Source organism: Hippoglossus stenolepis, chromosome 11 (assembly GCF_022539355.2).
Source record: "Hippoglossus stenolepis isolate QCI-W04-F060 chromosome 11, HSTE1.2, whole genome shotgun sequence".
In the NCBI taxonomy this organism is placed as follows: Eukaryota; Metazoa; Chordata; class Actinopteri; order Pleuronectiformes; family Pleuronectidae; genus Hippoglossus; species Hippoglossus stenolepis.
Genome location: NC_061493.1, coordinates 9,562,404 through 9,582,541, shown reverse-complemented (window position 1 = coordinate 9,582,541; position 20,138 = coordinate 9,562,404). Strand labels below are relative to the sequence as shown.

General features: G+C 41.4%; 1 protein-coding gene across 2 annotated transcripts; it reads right to left on the bottom strand.

Annotated features, from left to right (window-relative positions):
* Window positions 1-622: 622 nt before the first annotated feature.
* Window positions 623-18,355, bottom strand: wls (Wnt ligand secretion mediator). Of its 2 annotated transcripts, none has more exons than XM_035171062.1 (12): window positions 18,030-18,355; window positions 14,034-14,306; window positions 10,439-10,563; window positions 10,079-10,240; window positions 9,771-9,907; window positions 6,746-6,914; window positions 5,955-6,052; window positions 5,769-5,832; window positions 4,830-4,973; window positions 4,607-4,690; window positions 4,347-4,500; window positions 623-1,627 (listed from the first exon to the last, which is right to left on the bottom strand). In XM_035171062.1, the coding sequence occupies exons 1-12, from the start codon at window positions 18,133-18,135 to the stop codon at window positions 1,518-1,520; spliced, it is 1,626 nt and encodes a 541-aa protein (XP_035026953.1). In that variant the 5' UTR covers window positions 18,136-18,355; the 3' UTR covers window positions 623-1,517. The 2 variants fall into 2 exon arrangements, with proteins under 2 accessions (XP_035026953.1, XP_035026951.1); XM_035171060.1 differs by having other exon boundaries at window positions 4,332-4,500; window positions 18,030-18,344.
* Window positions 18,356-20,138: the final 1,783 nt, after the last annotated feature.

Here is a 20,138-nt window from a genome sequence, read left to right as displayed (position 1 = left end):
GAGAACATTAAAACAGTCTTTGAGCAGACTATTTTTATTATTAAAAAGTTGGAACAGTGGTAGTTAGGTTCATATGTCTGAAGGACAGAAATTGCAGGATCATTTCCCTCTGAGATATAGGAGAAAAGAACCACCTCCCTCCTAATAAATACTAGTAACAATAGATTAAAATTGCTTTACATATGTTATACATTTGTTGATAGACTTATAAATTCAAATGTAATCACCAAAATATTCCAGTCAGAATATACACAAAAATATCTAAACACAAGAAACACAACTTCCTGTTGCGTAGAAGTCTGTCTAACTTGACTGAGATAAGGTAGAAAGGTTGTTGTTCTGCGATCAGCCTGACAGAGGCGCAGTCTCCCTGCAAACTGCATATGCATCCCTCAAAGCTCAGTTTACAAAATAATTAAATACAACTTATCAAGGTTCTACTTTGTACACTCCTTATACAGTCATCAGTATAGTATGAGTTAAAGTAAATTAATTACTGAAAATTACACGTTATTTTCCATTTCCATCATAAAAACATTCTTTCAGTTTCTGGTGAATAAGACTAAAGATAAGAACTTGTATATAAACAGTTGCTGGGAGCAAACACTACAACACAAAATGGTTTTAAGTAAAAGTTTTTTTTATTTAAATTAGCATAGAAAGCAAAATAAAACTAACCATGTGTAATAGGCTACAGACAACTTCAAAAACATTGATAGAGCTTGATGCATACATTAGTGAAGTTGAAAATAAGCACTTTATAAAAAATAGATATCTACATTGTAACATAATGACCGTACAGTATGCATGTCCCTAAGAAGCCATGTTGTCTGTACATTTCCCCCAATGATAAAAAACACTCCACCAATTGAAAGACTAAGATTGACAGCAGTACTCCACATGATCTAATTTCTATGGAAATGTGACGGGCTCTAAATGCCTCGACTGAGAATACAACAGGTAATAAAGCAAACTCAAACTGAGCGGCTGTATGGTATCCTCAGACTTTTAGGTGTCCGTCTTGGTCAGACGCTTGGGTCTTGACAAACCACTCAGTGTAACCACACCACCTGAAAACAGGAGCGCGGCTGCTGTGAAATGCAGTTTCTGATCACTCTTCACCCTCAAATCTCTTCATAAAGCAGCTTTTCAGTACCTGACATTGTGTCAAAAGCATTGTGCAACATTTACAAATACAATATAGTTTACATAAAGTATGAAATGTAAGAAAATTCCACCATGAAAAGGGTTGACAGGAGTGTTAATATTCATCCTTTGGAGATACAATAGGGAGTATGGGAACAGGGTGCTACATGATAAGACGTACACCTGAGGGTTTGGTGTAGGGAGGGGGGGGCGGCTGATGTGGGACTGCTGGGTACATGCAAGGTGGAACTGCTGTTTCAGTGCCAGGCAATGTAAAGAGAAAAGCCCCTTTGATTAAATATGAACATATAAAGGGAGGGGATCAGTGGAGCAGTAGGTAAAAGAGGGGCGTCTCTATAACAGTAGGAAGTTTATTCCTGGGCCTCTTTGCCAGTCATCTTGTAGATCTCAGTGGGACCTTCCACATGGGTGATGGTAGTGGTCAGCTGGATGTCTTCTCCACTGTTTGCTCCAGCATCTCCTGCACATCGTCAACATCATTAATACTATTTTTTTTACATTACATTTCATTTAGCTGACGCTTTTACCCAAAGCAACTTACAATAAGTGCATTCAACCATGAGGGTACAAACCCAGAACAACAAGAATAGAGAAAGTACAATTTCTTCAAAAAAGCAAAACTACAAAGTGCTATAAGTAAGTGCCATTTTAAGTGCTACTAAATTGTTAGTTTTAAAAATGTTATTCAAGGTACAGTCGGAAGAGGTGTGTTTTTAGTTTGCGGCGGAAGATGTGTAAACTTTCTGATGTCCGGATGTCAATGGGGAGCCCATTCCACCATTTAGGAGCCAGGACAGCAAACAGTCGTGATTTTGATTATTTAGCTCGCAGTGAGGGAGCAACAAGCCTGGGGTGTAACGTTTGACCATGTCCTGGATGTAGACTGGACCCGATCCGTTCGCAGCACGGTACGCGAGTACTAATGTTTTGAAACGGATGCGGGCAGCCACCGGTAACCAGTGAAGGGAGCGGAGGAGCGGAGTAGTGTGAGTGAATTTAGGTAGGTTAAAAACCAGTCGAGCTGCTGCATTCTGAATGAGCTGCAGAGGTCAGATGGCACTAGCAGGTAGACCTGCCAGGAGGGAGTTACAATAGTCTAGGCGTGAGATGACCAGGGCCTGGACCAGAACCTGCACCACCTTCTGATTGAGAAGGTGGCGTATTCTCCTGATGTTGTACAGCATTGAATCTACAGGAACGTGTTGTTACAGTAATGTTGGCAGTGAGGGAGAGTTGGCTGTCGAGTGTCACACCCAGGTTCCTAGCAGTCTGAGTGGGGGTTAACACGGAGTTGTCAAAGTTAATAGTCAGGTCATGGGTGGGAGAGTCTTTCCCTGGAAGGAAAAGTAGTTCAGTCTTGTCAAGGTTAATTTTCAGGTGGTGTGCAGACATCCACTGAGAGATGTCAGTCAGACTCGTGCTGCTACCTGTGTTTCAGATTGGGGAAAAGAGAGGATTAGTTGGGTGTCATCAGCATAGCTATGGTAGGAAAATCCATGTGAGTGAATGACAGAGCCGAGAGAGTTGGTGTACAGAGAGAAGAGGAGGGGACCCAGGACGGAGGGGACCTCATTGAGGTAGGATGAGAGCAGGGTGAGAGCAGTGCCTGAGACACCCAGGTCCTGAAGGGAGGAAGTAAGGATCTGGTGGTTCACTGTGTCAAATGCAGCAGAGAGGTCTAGAAAGATAAGGACAGAGGAGAGAGAGGCTGCTCTAGCAGTGTGTAGTTGCTCAGAGACAGCAAGGAGGGCCGTCTCAGTTGAGTGGCCTGCCTTGAAACCAGACTGGTGAGGGTCAAGAAGGTTATTGTGGTTAAGATAGGAGGAGAGTTGATTAAAGATAGCGCGCTCGAGAGTTTTGGAAACAAAGGGAAGAAGAGAGACAGGTCTGTAGTTATTTACATCAGACGGGTCGAGGGTGGGTTTTTTCAGGAGAGGATTTACTCTTGCCTCCTTCAGAGAGTTAGGGAAACAGCCAGTTGACAGGGAAGAAAGGTCTGGAGCGATAGACTGGAGAATGTGAGATGGGATGGGGTCGAGGGGCAGGTGGTTGGGCGGGCGGAGGTTACCAAGGTAAGAACTTGATTGGGAGACGGGGGTAAAAGAAGAAAGCGAAGGGGATGAAGATGAAGTTGATGGAAGTGTAGTTATAGAAGGAGGATTAGAAAATGAGGAGCGTATGTCATCTTTTTTGTAAAGTAGTTGAAAAGGTGGCTTGGTAGAAGGGAGGAAGGAGGAGGGGGACTGGGGGGGGTCAAGGAGGTTGGAAAAGATGGAGAAGAGTTTTTTGGGGTTAGAAAATGAGGATTGAATTGTAGTTTGGTAAAAGTGCTTTTGGCTGTGGAAATAGAGGCAGAGAAAGAGGAGAGAAGAGACTGATAAGTGAGCAGGTCGTCAGGGTGTTTCGATTTCCGCCATTTCCTTTCTGATGCTCGCATAGTGGCTCTGTCGGCACGCACCGAGTCAAACAACCACGGAGCTGGGGAGGACTTGCGGACCTGTCGTGACGCAAGATTCGATCTAAGAATGCAGTGAGGACGCATTTGGGTGCATTTCATCAACATACAAACTTTCAGCCTGTTTGAACCAGAAGTGAAACTCAAGAGCTGTAAATCAACACAGAGAGACTGAAACTTGGAGGAAGGAACCCCTCCCCATGAGACTGTTGACATACGCCAAGGAAAGCCTCCAGAACTTCAACTCCTCTTTTTCTCCCCCTTGTCACTGACGTCAGGAGATGGATGGTTTTCATTACTCCCCTGCTCTCCGCCCCACCCCCTCTCCTGCCTCTTCCCCTCCTTTTCGTCTGGACGAAAGCCTGGTGTCCATTAGAATCACCCTCTCAGGCCAAAGAGACCCTTCTTTCCCTTGGGAATCCTTCTCAATTCCACCCCCTCCTCCCACCAAAAACAAACTTTAGATGAATAGGCAGCTTTAAAGCAGAGGACAGATGACGTCAGAATGAGGGCGACAGCCAAGAGGAGAATACTGAAATTCAACCTATCTCAAGTCTTAACACAATAAGATATAATATTCAGTTTTTTGTTAAGCTTATAAATGTTAACAGTGACGATAGCCGTTTCCACTCATGAGGAAAATTTGATGTTTCATCCTGATCTATTATAAATCAACAGAAAATGGCAGGTCAAAGAAATATATAGTTACCAGTGATGCACTGACCACTTGATTGATCGTCTCCATAGCGTTTGTGTGACGGTGCGTAGAGGAACATGATTGCGAACACGTACAGGTTCCACATGCCGTAGATACCAGTGAAGAAGGCGCTGTTCACCTGCACCGTGTGCTCTCCCCAGTGCCAGTGACCCTCATTCACCTGGATAAGAGACAAATTAACGCTTTTAAAAACAGTCATGTCCTTTCTAACTGGCACTAAATGATGAGGTCAAAACATCAAATTACACTTTATCAATGAGACTCACCTGACTGACGATGAAGAAGATGACCGTCATGGCAGCACAGAACAGAGTGACCAACATCAGGAACTTGAACCTGAAAATCAAACCCTAAAGAACAATAAAGAGAAGTTAAAAGACATAATACATAGAGCAGAGCAACCTCCTTGCATTTTCATTATATTATATTTTGTTTGAGCAATGACTTAAAGATATGAGGGTCAAACACAAGGAACAGATGAAAACACACCTCGTAGTGCAGGCGTCTGGCCTTGGACATGGCAGGCAGGGATGACCTCTTGCCACTGATATTGCGGAAGACTTGAAAAACCATGAAGCAGAGGAAGAGGAAGTAGAGACAGGCACAGATTCCTGCCACGATTATAAATGCCATCTGAGACAACACCAGTTAAGGAAACACCCTAAAATGAATCTGCCAACAGTGTTGAGACATACTGTCGTCATTTAGAATACATATTTACATACATTTCAAGTGTGTGGTCTTTCAGTTTGAGAGCAGGACTTATATTGTTAACTCAAGGACCGATAAATAGACAGTATAACATATAAAAGGTTTCACTAATGTAAATTTAGAAAACTAGCTTTATAGCTGCTTTTATAAAGTTTCATCCATGACTATAAATCTGGGTCTCATTTATAAAACCTTGGCACTCTTGACTGCAGGAGGAGGCAGAGCAGAAACGTATAAAGTTTTGATGACCCTGGTTATGAGCACTGTACCAAATGTCTTTGTCAAAGCGCAGAGTCAGGAACACAAGGAAGCTTGTGTTCTTTTTTAAGACGTGTGCTGATGACTCTCGCTTCGCTCAGCGCGGCAAGCAAGGCAAACAGGTACACAAACAGATCATCCCAAGACCCTGGGCAATACTTTCACATATGGCATTACTGAATTATTTCTCATCGTATCAGTCTGCAGTTCAGTTTCCAGTTTGTGCTGAAGTGAAGCCAGAGCATTGAGGCTTGAAAAACAGAGATTTAAGAGGACGACAAAGAAACAATAAAAGTCTAGTTTTTGGTGTTTGAACCATAAATTGTGCACTGGCTGCTAAATCGGTCACTTACACTCTCAGAGGGTTTTTAAATCAGCCTCTTACAAATCTGATTAATTCACATTTGAGGAGAGCTTTTTTTTTTACTACTTTTGTCACATATTATTTAAAAAGGATACAGCCAGCTCTGTTCCTACATCAGATGCCCAGATGCTGTAGAAAGGGTTGGTCAGCTGGACACCTCTGACAAAAACCAAACAGCATATTTACGTTTTAGATTGACATTTGTTGCAAATAACAATTATGCATGACATAAAAAAAAAAAGTAAAAGTCAGTTCTACGAGGAGAAAAATCCTGGTCTCACCTCTCACACATGTCAAAGATGAAAAGACAGAAGGAGCCAAAGACGATGGGTCCGACCTGCTTCCAGTAAACTGAGAAACGGTTCCTCTCTGTTTGGTCCTAAGAGAAAAAGACAAAACAGACCTAAATGTTAAAATATACAAGTAAATATAATGTATTGTAAAACATAAAAATGTACTGTACATCAGTATAGCGATATACTGTACATTCCATTGACCATACATAGTCCATTATAAACAAAAATGCATCTTTAACAAAGCCATTCTGCAGATTTGATTAATGCCCTAAACCCTGAGTGCACAGAATACATGATGATTCAGATGCATACATTAAAATATCACAAGCTAGAAAAAAAAAAAACCCACAAAGGAACTCTACAGGAACTGTAAATAAAAATAATTAAAAACAAGATATATAGAACATAAATTAATTAAATAAATATTTTAAAACAAAATGTAAACATGAATGCACATCTTTTCTGCATTGTTTATTCTGTAAAATTAAAGTTTCAATATCGGCTAACAAATGCAGACAGTGTTATGGCTCATTATATAGGACAACTGATAAATCCAACACAGACTGATATTTGTATGTTCAAGTTTCCTGCAAGTGGTTCTCTCCTTTGTTTTTCGCAAAGAAATTTTTTTACCCACAGAACCAAAAAAAGGGGAAGGTAAATAATGTTCAAGGTAGTCTTGGTTTACAACCAAGTTGATCTACCTCATTTCAGCCCCATGAACAAGTCCTCAACATCAAGCATGCCAAACATCGAAAAGGTGCCAGGTACTGTACCATGAGGTGCTCCCCACAGAAGATGATCCAGAAGGAGAGCAGCATGGAGTAGAAGATACCCTGTCTAATGTCTCCAAAAAGCAGCATCCATGTCCAGTTGAAGCCGACAGAAAACCACTCCACTGGGATGTTAATAAACGTCATTGAGATGCCCAGCGCCAAGATTACCCTAAAATGGAGCAAAAACAGTCTTAGAGCTATAATCAATCAGCATCATTACCAACAACAGATGGAAGGGGAATACAATATTCTGATGCATTTGTAGCACCATAAATTCCAACCCTCTGCAGGTGTTTAAATATACATGTTCCCACATTTGTCCCATTTTAGAGTGAATATCCAGAGTAACAATTTACAACCCCAGTGGAAGCAGTCCTCTCGCCCTTCATTAAATACAGTCAATGTTAGGAGCAGTTTAACTGACAACTTTACACCAGAATTTCTACCAAAGCTTTTGCACAGACACAATCAATGTTTTACAGCAAGCTTACGTCAACATTGGCTGGAGAAGGCTCATTAGATCTCGGGACGTTATTGATTAAATTATGCATTCAGCTACAAGCACGGCGTGTCCCCACTGACCAAACCAACTCTACACAATTCACTACCGTCCTAAGTAGCTTCATTATTACACAAACCCTCCCTCAACCTTGAAATCCAGACATTTAGAGAGAAATAAGGGGTGAATGAGTAAAGAACAGTCAGCAGAGAGACAGAATAAAGCTAATCTTCAAAGCGTCTGCAGCAGGTTCCTGCATGCCACCAGAAGATGAAAGGATGATCGTAAATAGTCAGATGAGAGGGCAAAACAGGGCTACAGTGTGTGTGTGTGCGTGCCAGAGAGAGAGAAAAGAAAACAAGAGGGAAAAATGCTGCAGGTAAAGGTGACCTTTTAAACATGAGGGTACAAAACGGTTTAGGCAAAGGCTGCGGGTGAACAGAGTGAAACCACATTTCGGTGGTATGTGAGGAATGTGTCCTGATCTCTACCAACAAAGACAGAACTAAGGCTGGGATCTCGCTGTGTCAATGTATGTTCATGAAAATAAGACAAAAGGCTCCATTTGAAAATCTCAAAAATTATAGTGGTTAAGAGGCTAAATGGAAGGATTGCACATTTGGCATGTGACAGCAGGATACGCACAGGGGGAACTTTAAACATTGATTCTATCTGAATTCCAGTTGAGTGAGACACTTTCTGGGCCCAGGTGTTGTGTAACTGAGCCATGATTAATGTCATTACTCCCACGGGTGCTTCTTCTGCTATGACAAATCACTGTGGCTGTTGTGTCTCTGCTTTTGCTCAACACAGAATATTTCTCAGTTTCACAATATTCAGAAACGTCTCTAATGTCAGACAATGAAGATGATGGATTAAAGCAGCACTTTGGAAGAATTGCTCTCTGCTACACTTGGGTTCCTCCTACAGGCGGGAGGTGTAATTTACTGTTGTAAATACAAGTTGCGGTTTAAGCCTTTCTAAGCACAGCGGTACACGCGTGCATTTGTTTGAAAGCGGATGGAAAAGGAACTGGCAATCTCAGAAGCCAAACAACCCTGTCGACTGACAAGGTAGAGTAATGTTACAGGATTTTGCACAAATATGATGCATAGTTTTATTTGTTGTGACATAGAAGATAAAAACTAACATAACAAAAAGCATCAGTATATATAAAAACTCTGACTTACATACCGATCATCGGCAGCACCAGGACATATGACACTGACCCATTAAAACGTCCATACATTATTTACATCCTCTACAGGCGGGCAGGGTTCTGGATTTGTTCCCTCTCCCCCTACCTCTCATCCGGAGATAAACAGATGATTAACCAGGTCGGCATCAATCCTGCATCCTTTCTCAACTTGTACTAACTCTCTCTATGAATTATATCATCATATATATATATATATAAATAAATAATTTCCCCACTCGCGTCTGTCCTACAAGTTTAAAGAAGTCTGAGGTTTACCACCCTGACACCTCTGTGGACAAGCATGACAGGAGACTTTGGTAAAGCTTTTACAACATGAAAAAATCATCCGCTGTCCACAAATAGGGTACCAACCAGTCGCAGTTCCTAAGAGCCTGCTGGTCATTAGGGAATAAGAGCCTAGAGCTGGAAAAGACAGAGGGAAGGAGAGCGACACTGGCTGTCTGTGCATGTGGTATGTGTATGGGGTGTCTTGTTAGCTGGAGAGTAAAGAACTGAATGTTTGTGCAGCATGTGTCAGTTGAGTGCTAGCTTGCAGATTTTGTAACGTGTTTCACGCTTCGCCAGGCACTTCCTGTGGCGCAGAATGCTGCCTCGTACTGATCTGTCTTCCCAGCACGGCAGGGGGTTAGACAAATACTGGGCTCTGAGCATCACTTCAACTTTCCACCGCATAGCATCCAAGCTATCTGCATTAGGCAGAACTACCTGTATTTGATGCTCTAAACCATTTAGAATTGAATTTTCAACATTTTTGTCTGGGAATTATCACATATACCTAATGTTAACCATCTTATTCTAAATATGAAAACAGTGATAAAGAATTTCTTGTTCCCTGGTGGTAAATCTGGCAGGCAGCAGCTCTTTTTCTGCTCATTTCACCAGGAACCATGTACCCAGTGTCTGATTGTATATTTTTGACAGATATTTTTCTGTTCACCACTGATAGTCCTAAATAACATTCCTCTAAAGAGGCTTGATGAACACCACTCTCTGATCTCAGTGACCTTAGAGTAAGCATGACCTACTTGCACATTTCATCCATTGTTAATATGCGCCTTCACCCAGCAGACACGCTGAAGAAGAGTGTAACTGTCTGCTGGCTATGTTTCGTCCAAATAAGTATAATTTGACTTTAATTACCACTGAACTCACATCGAGCTAAATTAAGTTTTACTTGTAACCGTTGGTCATTAGTGGACTATAAATTTAAATATGGTGCCAAAAATTTCATAATTTAAGAATAAATTACAATGCAGTGGTGTACACAATGCACCAGTGAGATGCTAATGATGAGGAAACAGCCTTACTTCTCCAGCAGCACAGGAGGTCGGCTCATGAGGGTGATGCGTCTCCAGTACCAGATCATGATGATTAGGATGCTGGGTGTAAGGAACGTCTTCATGGCAAACCAAACTTGTGTGAAGCCTCCATTCTGGTGGATGCTCTTGAGGGGGACAAACAAGGTAAGTGTCAACCATTTGATTTGTGTATCTTGTATTTAACAACTACACATTAGGCTTAATTTGTCACAGCTGAAACAGATCCTGGATTGTGTGGATTAACATTACACAATGTACCATAATGCTTCACATACACAGTCACAATGAAAACTTACAACAAGACGAATGTCTTTGATTTCTCCGATCCCCACGTTGACCTTCTTTCGCTCGTTGACAGGCAAGCGGATGTTGAGAAGATAGTACTTATGGGCCACACTACCCACCTCCATGAAGGGCAGTAGGTCACACTCATAGTAGCGTCCCTCGTTCTCAAAGTTCTGGAAAATACACAGCAAAACATCTGGTTCAGCAAATCAACTTCTGCTTCAAATGGCTTTAATAATATCAAAACCACAACTCCCATCATTTAAATGTGCTGAATAATATTAAGCAATAGTAGCAGTGAAATTATCTAGAATAATCTTTTTGGTATTCAACAATATATAAAGGTGAAATAGAAAAAGTAAGTTCCTCACCTTGGGAGTGGTAAAGTTGCAGCTAAGTTTCCTCTGTTCAAAAGAGTGAGCCATCTCTGTCCACTCACTGATTGTGTCATCTCTGTAGGCCAGACCCACGTCGATGGTGACCAGTGCTCCAACCTCTGGAAACAAGAATTTAGAGAGTGATTGACGTTCAGATAAAATTCTACAATTTGTTCAATAGATAGTTGTTTAACGAGTTTAAATCATGTTCATAAATATATTCATAAATCAAAGTGCATATTGTGTCGTTGAAGATATAAGATGGAAAAATGCTTTGAATAACATTGTCATTCATGTGTATTTTGATGTGTTACACATGAAAGCCCAGCCCTGCTGCTTGTTATTATCCCAGTGACAGGATAAAATTAAGTCCTGACGACAGGTAGCCATGGCCTTTTTAACTGTGAGACCGGCTAAGATAAGTGCTAGCTCTCAGATGGAGACATTCAGTGCAAATGTGTCCAGCTCATTTTCAGTTGTCCTCCAGAGAGGAACAATATAAAGCAGATGAGGATGACATTTATTTGGTTTAAATAACTAAGAGTCTGAGTTGCGTGGCTGCTGTTGTTGCTGATTTCTTCATTCAGAAATCTGGATTTTAATGGTACGGACATTGGCTAGTTTATTCTAAACCAAAAATGTTTATACAAGGTTAAATTATTGGAGAGTTAATGTGTGGTACAGACCCCTGGAATGAGTCCAATTAATAGGCTTATTTCCCTGCATGTTCACATAGTCTGGGATTCAGTCTGCTCTCCATGGTGGCCCAAATCTAGGTTACTTCCTACTTGACAGAAAGTTTAACAACACCTTGCGCTGGCCTCCAACAAAAACATCCAAAGCAAAGCTATTAAAACTGCATCTTTAGATCACATTACAAAGCCAAGTGTTCTCTCCTACAGCCCTCCAGAGAGCCTCTTGTACCGTTATGAAACAAGCTGGAATGAAGAGAAAGAAACCCAGTGGCCTGTGCTGTAAGAAAGAAAAAAAGAAAGGAGAGGCAGGGGGAGAGGGAGGCAGATGAGAACTGGCAGCCGACTGTCTCTGTAATGCCGTTCCCTCTGCCATTGGTTGAGCCAGACGCCCTCGAATGTCAGCTTACTTCATGCAAACATTCCACTTCAGTCCAGCGGCCATCGCCACAGAAACTAAGCCTCCTCAACAGCTGTGTTATTGCTGGACCTCAGCCAATGGGTGCTTGGTGCCGAGGTGGAGTGGAACGGGTGGTGGAGTGGTTAATAAAAGGCAAAGCTCTTTTGTATGAACATTGTTACACGGATAAGGTAGCCAAGGAAGAGACGGCCTTGTATTTTTCATACAGCTGCAGAACAGAATCCGCCTTCCTCTGATACTATTTTATTGTTGTGAAAGACCTGGCGGCAATGCTTCTGAGGTTTGAGTTTGATTTGAATTTTACTGACTCTGAATACGCCATCTCAGGTTGTGAAATCTGAATCCTTTCATACCCTCTTAAAATTTAACAAAAACATTGAGAACACAAGAGTCTTGTGATGCTCATTTTGCATTAAAAAAAAATGTATGTCTTGAAAGGAAATCAAATGAAAAATCATGTTGCATTGTGAAGTATATAATAATATGTTAGAGGGTAAAAGTAGTTTTTTCAAAATTAAATGCCATGTGTTCCCTGATGCCTACACCAAGTTGTGCACTTTATCTTTTACTTACACTTCAGTATTTTATATGCTTAAAATCAGCCTTAAGTATCATATTGCTGTGTCTTTTTCTAGCCTTGTTGTGGAGTTTTAACTGAGACTCCCACTTCTACAGCAGTGCCTGGTGTGTACTACTTGCAGTTTTATAGTGGTCTCTCTACATCCACTTGTTCTCACAGCACCTCTTGTAGCTCACACAGATCAAAATGAGTTTGCTGCACCTGGCAGAAGGTTGAATAACTGACTAGTCTGGCAGCCAGGCAGACAACAAACTACAGTCCCTCAACATATTTTCAGGCCAAGAATGTGAATAAGCAAACGATGCTGACATGACTGTTTAGACAAGCCAGAGAAAAGTTTCACCACAAACTTTCTGTTCTCATTTACCTCCTACTTTTCTGTTGATAACAAAACAGACCTGAGCTAGATGTCTTTCAAGGTTTACAACACTTCGTCAGTGCGGACATGACTAAAGCTCTGAAGCTCAAGTTGACATCATACCGATCTGTACATAAACTTTAGAGCGAAGACTTAAGACTTCTTTCCCAGGCTTTCCTGGTGATCCAGTCACTTATTAGGCATTCTCCTCATCCTCTCTAATCCTCTCTTTCAGGACTCTGCCAGGATACTAAACCCTCTTCTACAAGATACCAGTTATCTCCTTCCTCCTCCTCCCTTTCCTCTCATTCAGGCAGTTCAACACCATGAGGTGCTGTAGGTTGGTCTATACACTGATCAACAGAGTTATAAAATGGATTATAGTAAAGATTGGTGGTGGGTTTCTTTCATGACAATAAAAACTAGATATATGGCAAAGCCAGTAGCTTCTCAGCAGAATAAAGTCAAGGTAGGGTCCTTTCCTTAAGGTTAGAAGAATCGAAATTAGAGATTATAAACTGAAATGTGATAGTTAATAATCACAAAACTACAAGACTTTAATTGTTAGAAAGATCATAATGTGAGTGCCATCGCCCAAAAAAACATTTACACAATTAATGTGTCAAAATGTGTGTTGTTCTATTGTAGAGGTGCGCGACCAGCCGAAATGACGCCATGTGGCAGCAGAAATTATGTAAATTCTGGTGTACACCACCGAATGCAAGGATTGGATAAAGTATAAACTAGGCTCAATAGGACAGTGCATTGCTCAGAGTCAGCCAGCTATGAGCCGGGTGCAGATTACCTCTCTCCACTCCCATTATACCTGTAAAGGGTCTCTGACAAGCCCATCTACAAAAGCCCCCAAGGGTTTATGGGGCTACAAAGAACAAACAGCAGGACATCCATCATTGTTTGCAGCCTTTATGTGTCACAGAAATCCAATCTAGTGACAAATACACATTCCTGGGAAGCGTTCACCACAATAAACTGAAATTCAGACACAAGACCGCATCCTACCAGGAAACTGTAGGGAAGGTAATATAAGAAACATGCTAAAGTTGTAATGTGACTCTGCACTTGAATTTATGATGTGAGAGATTAGAGGCAACAATGGCTGTAAATATTTCAGAGACAAGCTTGGGCTCATTGAGCCACTGCAAATATTTGCCTTCAGATATTGAACCTATGAAATAATAGAGTAACAAAATATTGACACAACTGAAAAGAAATCTCAGGCACTGAAAAAACGTAGCACATGTATGGAACATTCTAAAATACAGTCCAATGCCCAAACTTCAAACTCATTTAACCAGGTAATTTTTCATGTTACATTATCATATAAATGATTATGGTTCTATTGAGATTTCCATGTAAAACACCAAACCCCCCTCTAAGTGTAAGTAAATAAATGTGGGCATTGGTTGAGACTTTCTTCCCTCTCCTACATCTCCACAGCTATGTCCTGGAGGAGAAACATCAGCCATGTTGTCTTCATTCTTTTGTTTTTTAAAGCATAATTAAGCATTGGTTCTCACCTATCTGGTTGGACATCTTGAAAGCAATGTCAAACTGCAGGATGACCACCATGAACTGGAACCAGGCGCTCATCTCCTTGTGAGGCAGAGGAATGTGGACAGCAAATACAATGTTGTTAGCTTCAATCTTTTTGGCCATGGCTTCGTCAAAGGTCCGGATCTTGGCACACTGGTCGGGACCCCAAGGCATGAACCATTTCGATTCCTGACGGTGCTTGACTGTGTCAACGCACTTGGAGGCCAAGTAGTGGACCGCTGTGGTGGGGCTGGGAGCTGTTGAGACAAATACAAAGAGGGAGACATGTTAGGCTGGGTGTCACATTGAAATACTGCAGCAAAGAGTTTTGAGGTCCTGCCAAGCTAAATTTCCCCTCAAACTAATAAATCATGCAAAAAGTTGGAATAAAAACCTATAAATAACACTTGAGCACTGTGGATTAAACTGTGCATGGACAATATAAATATCTTAGCAACCATTAGGGACAGTCAACAGGTTGGGTACCAGCCAAATCCAGTCCAAACACTTAGGCAATTACTTTTAACACTGTTTAGAAAATGCCTGCTAGCCAGGCCCTGTCTCACTCAAATGATGGGGGGGGGGAAATTCCCGAAAGATCTCAGGCACCAATTACACTGTTACACATTGAGATTCATGAGCTCGACAAGACTGGTGTTTGTAGTCTCTACCCACAGGATCTGATGAGTGCTTGGGAAAAGATCCATCATTATCATGAGAACACAAAAACTTTGGTTGCCCATTGTAAAAGCTGGAGGCTGGACGTGAACAACATCACAGAGATGTGAGAGTCGAGGTGAAGCCTCAAAGCAAAAAGAAAAACAAGGTTTTTTCAAACAGTATGTAGTAGAGATGATGTTCCGTTAGCGTGTTAGGTTTACAGAGGCCTTATTTTCTGATATTGATTACAGCAGATATTGACAACATGAGATCAAGTCTTTAACAGTAAAACTACTAAACAAAACCTACCCTGCCTCCAGTATCGAGGACACTTGTTTTGCATTGTGTGGTCAGTAGGATTTGTTGATATTATCACATTTTGATATTACATTTTTTCCAGGTATATTTCTTAGAAATATTTTTTTAACTGTGCCTAAGACTTAGTTAGGTACAAAAATTGGATTTTAATGTCCTTTAGAAAATGTTAATGACTGGATATGAAATTGATGTTATATGTGCAAACCACATATCAAATGGCTACAGCCATTTTCAGACAAACTCTAGAAAATGTATCCGGGCATTTTCTGGAGTTTGCCTTTCATATATGAAGCACGTTGCATACCCCCACAAAAGGTCCAACAGCCCCTCTAAATACAATACAGGCAAAAATGTCAAAAACGCCCTATCTCAATGCATGGATCCATGCCTTTGTCTGAATATACACCAAATTTAATGGGTTCCTAGTTAGCCTATGTCCCATCATACCACCAATTTTCATGGAAGTATGTTCAGTAGTTTCTGCATAATCGCTAAGCTGATCACCAAATATTTTGATAAACACAAATGTCAAATATTTGATGGTTCAAGCTCCTGATTGACTAGTTGCTGCTTTTCTTTGTATGACAGTAAACTAAGTATGAAGTAAATAATATCCTGCTGGGTTTAGGACAGTTGATTGGACCAAACAAATACCTTTAAGACACATTACCTTTGACTCGGGCAAACTAAAGTGGTCACATTCGGTTTTTACTTTTTGAGGCGATTTATAAACTAAAGAATCCATCAACAAAACAGTCACCAGATTTAATCAAAAAGCCTTGAATCCCACTAAAAACAAAAGGATGGGATAAATACCAAAAACCTTTTTATGCAGGGTGCTTGTGGAGAAGAAGTGACTCATGGGCCTGAGCATGAAAGCCCAGAAATGTTCAGACTCAGCACATGAAAAAAAGATTAGTGACATATCCAAGTAGACTCAAAGCTCTAATCACTGTCAAAGCTCCTTCTAGCAAGCCGTGGTGGTGAGGAGTAATACTTTCAGCTTGGAGATTTACAAAAGGTATGCTAACCATAATGGCAGTAAAAAAAAAAAAACACTAAAAAAGGTATCACACTAGTTTGAACCTGCACACAATAACCTGGTTACTTATCTGTATATCTAATCATATCTGTTCACTAGTAAGGGGGTGGACACCAGATAGTTTACACAGTCATAAAACCTGACAAGGGTTGTCTTCATGAAACCTTCAAGTGTCATAACAGTTGTGTAAAACTAAAACATACCATGACAAACAGGATACACCTAACTGAATTAAACCCAGTTATCTGGTACCCCTTGATGTTCAATCATCTAGTGACCCTGTGAGTCCAGCTGCACACCGGCTCCTTCAGTCTCCATTGCAGCGTGTCCAGTATAATGGCCGTCCCCTCAGCCCGCTGACCCCATGCCGTGTTCCCGGGTTTGTCGGGGAAACAAGGGGAGAGAAACCCCTTTCTACTCAATTACCCCTGCCGCCCCCGGCCACCGAGCAAACACAAAGGAATCTGGCTTCATTAAAACCATCTCAGCGAGGAACGAACCAAACATGCTAATTTAACACCGGCCATGTAGTGAGTTAGTGAGCAAGGGGGACTGCAGCGACACGAGGAGACGCTGATGTTTAGTGTCTGTGAATGGTTTCCAGATCCAGCCCATAATAAAGATGGCCAACTTTCGCATGGTGTGTATGTGGGTGGATTTGAAGAAACTTGACAGCAACTCCAATAAAGTCCTCCAGGCAAAATGCAACTTTGACAGCTGTGCGTGCGTGTGTGTGTCTGTGCGCGTGTGTGTGTGCCACTGTCTGTCTCAATGCAAGTGAAAAAAAACAGGAGAAAGAGGGGAAGAGGAGGGAACACACGGGACATGAATGCGCTGCCTGCGAGGCTAAAGGGATTTGGGAGAAGGGGAGACACACAGGGGGGAGAGGAAGGAGTGAAAAGAAGGTAGAGATGCTGCCTGGGGGCCCCACACAGCAGACAGACATTATACTTGGGAGGAGGAGGAGGAGGCGGAAGGGGGAGGTTGGGGGATATAAGTGGGAACAAGAACAGTCAAGTTTGAGTCACAGAGGTGCAACAACATGATGGTATGACCTTCTCAAACTGGCAGGTTGCTGATTTTCTTTGTCGTAAAGGACGGTAAATAAAGTGTGAAGTAAATAACAGACGTATATCAGGGGTTTGGACTATTGTTTGGACAAAACAACAACTTGAAGACGTCACTTTGGACTCTGGGAACCTGTGATGGTCACGATGAGGAAAAAGTCACCAGATTAATCAATAATGAAAACAAGCATTAGCTGCAGCCCCCCCCCCCCTGAAGCAAATGCATTAGAATAATGTTTAATATGCTGCAGGTTTGCATGAGTCGATCTGTGTATGAATACAGAGGGAAACCACCCAAGATGGTTCCCAGTCCAAAAGTAAGGAAGCAGGTGAGTGAGACAGAAAACTAATGTAACTACACGTCAGAAAACCAGAGCCAAACATCCCTCATTTCCTACTTCAGAGCAAGTGTGAAGGTATTGGTGTGCCCCCCCACCCCCAAAAAACACATTGAATCCCAGTATTAAAAAAATGCAGAAGATGAAGGTAGCAGAAGATGCTGGTGTTGAAAAAGAAGAGAATGGGGGTGAATGGTGTCCTGCGGTCTTTGTGGCCGAGGGAAGCGGAGGCGTGCGGACCGGCTGCGAACACCTTGATACAGAGCAGTGATTTAGCGGAGGTGCTCCGGTTTCACAGCACCGACATTGTTCCGTGAAAAAAGCCCCGTGGAGGTGGGCGAACACGGCTAAAAGTTAGCGCTCACTCCCTTTTGTCTGTGGAGGGGGGAAATGAGCAACCCCCCTATTTTATCTACGCTGGTTGAAAAAAAGCTTAAAGAAAAAAAAAAAACAAGTTTAAACTTTCGACGTTTCAATCCAAAGAGCCACGGACGCGCTAACTCACGCGTTAGCTCGAAGAAATGCTCACAGAAAGTCAAGGGGAAAAGAACTCACCAATTAAACCGCCGACCATGAAGGCAAACGCCTGGAACAGCAGCAGAATAACTCCCACTATCACCAACTTTTTGGTGCTCATGTTCTCGATAATGGCCCCCGCCATGGCGCAGCAGAGGCTGGGGGTGAAACACCGTCTATCTATACTGCGATAATGTGTTGACGGAGAGGGGGACGAGGGCGCTGCATCCACGGTGGAGCAGGAAGGCAAACTGGGCCCCTTCACCGCTCTGCTCCTGCCTTTCAACTTCCAGGGAGGAGGAGGAGGAGAGGGAGGAGAGGGAGGAGAAAATAAAAAGCAGGGATCACATGACCGAGCAGCGCGGAGCTTTATCCCCCAGAACAGGCGACAGGCTCGGGGGAGCCGCTCTGGTAACGCAGGTTCCCACCGTGTCATTGAATTCCTCTGTCCAACCTTCACCGGGCTATTTAAAGGAAGATGTCCGGAGTCCCGTCTCATGCTGTAGTTGTGTAATACCTGTCAACACATTGTCCCTCAGCATCTACTGGAAATAGATGTGGCTGCTCCGTTTAATGTCCGTGTCCCCTGCAGAAGTCAGAACCAAATGTGATCTTTGATTTTTCATGTGATAAAATGTTTTTTTAAAAAAACACAAAAACAACAGCATAGGTCTGGGCAATAAAATAATAGCAATAATTATCCAAATGTAGTTTATATCAATAGAAGTGTGTGTGTGTGTTTTTTTATTATCTTATCCTATCTTATCCTTTCTCGTCTTGTCTTGTCTTATTGTATCCTGTTTTATCTTGACTTATCTTATCTTGTCTTATTGTATCTTATCTTATCTTATCTTATCTTATCTTATGATATATTGTCTTGTGTATTGTGTAAGCACAGTGAGGAGGTATAGCACGTATATCTAACCCAGATTTGCACATTGTTTATTAAAGTGTTTGTCATTCTCTAAAGAGTTTAAACCCACAATCTTCACTCAGGAGCAAAAATAATAATGTGACATTTATCGTGTTAATTGTCGACATGAACATTTTATCTTGATAAAATATCGTAGCCGTCATAAAAGTGTTGCCTCACAATAACTCCGTAAAGTCTCACATACATACATCTGAACAAGTTCTTGATCAGATATCGGATCCTTATCTTATTTTTCTTAACTTTTGTACAAAAGACCCTGGTGCCATAATTTTCTTAGAATAATCTGCTTATCATCTTTATTCTATTTTAAGAAACTGTACGTCCAAACAGAAACACAATGAGTTGTCTCACGCCAATGACTGTCTTGTTAAAACTTAAATCTTAAAAATAATGTATTGCAGAAATGGAATTTTACTTGTTGAAGATCTTGGTCTATAATCTGTTCCCTCTCAGGGACATTTTAAGTGGTTTTCATTACTTTAGGACCTTTGGCGGCCAGTTGACTGAAAACAATTAATGTTGTTCAGAGTCTCAGATACTCATTAAAGGCTCAGTGTGTAGGATTTAGTGACATCTAGTGGTGAAGTTGCCCCTCACCTCAGTTTCCCCTTCCAAACATTAAAGAGAACCTGTGGCAGCCTTCAGGTGTCATAAAAACTAAAGTTTAATTTGTCTACTCTGGGCTACTTTAAAAAACATGGCGGCCTATGTAGAGAGGACCTGCTCCCAATGTAAATATAAAGTATTTAAATATAAAGGGCCCATTCTAGGGTACAGAAAGCAATAATTCGTACAATTAAGATAGAACACACTCGTGAAAACCTCACTAGTATTATTTTATGTTCAATTTCTACTCTGATCATTTGAGATCACAGGTCAAACTTTTAAGTTTCCAATTCTGGCTGCTGATTTCTCTCTGCACAGCAAAAATGAAAAGGTTTGGAAAACACAAAATTGCAACGAAACTTCCTGGACAAGCTGTTGGAGTTTCCTAGGTTTCATCACAATAATGAATCATTTACCTTTCATTATTATAAAAACTAATATTTTAATTTCTGTATACTATGAATTCTATTGTCACTGCTCGCCAGGGTCCAGGAGATTTAAACAGTGTATACTAAATGTAGATGTGAAATTTGTCACTCACCATTAACGATGTTTTCCAAATAATATTTATAATGTAAATGGTCAATAAACAACATGTATGTAATCGT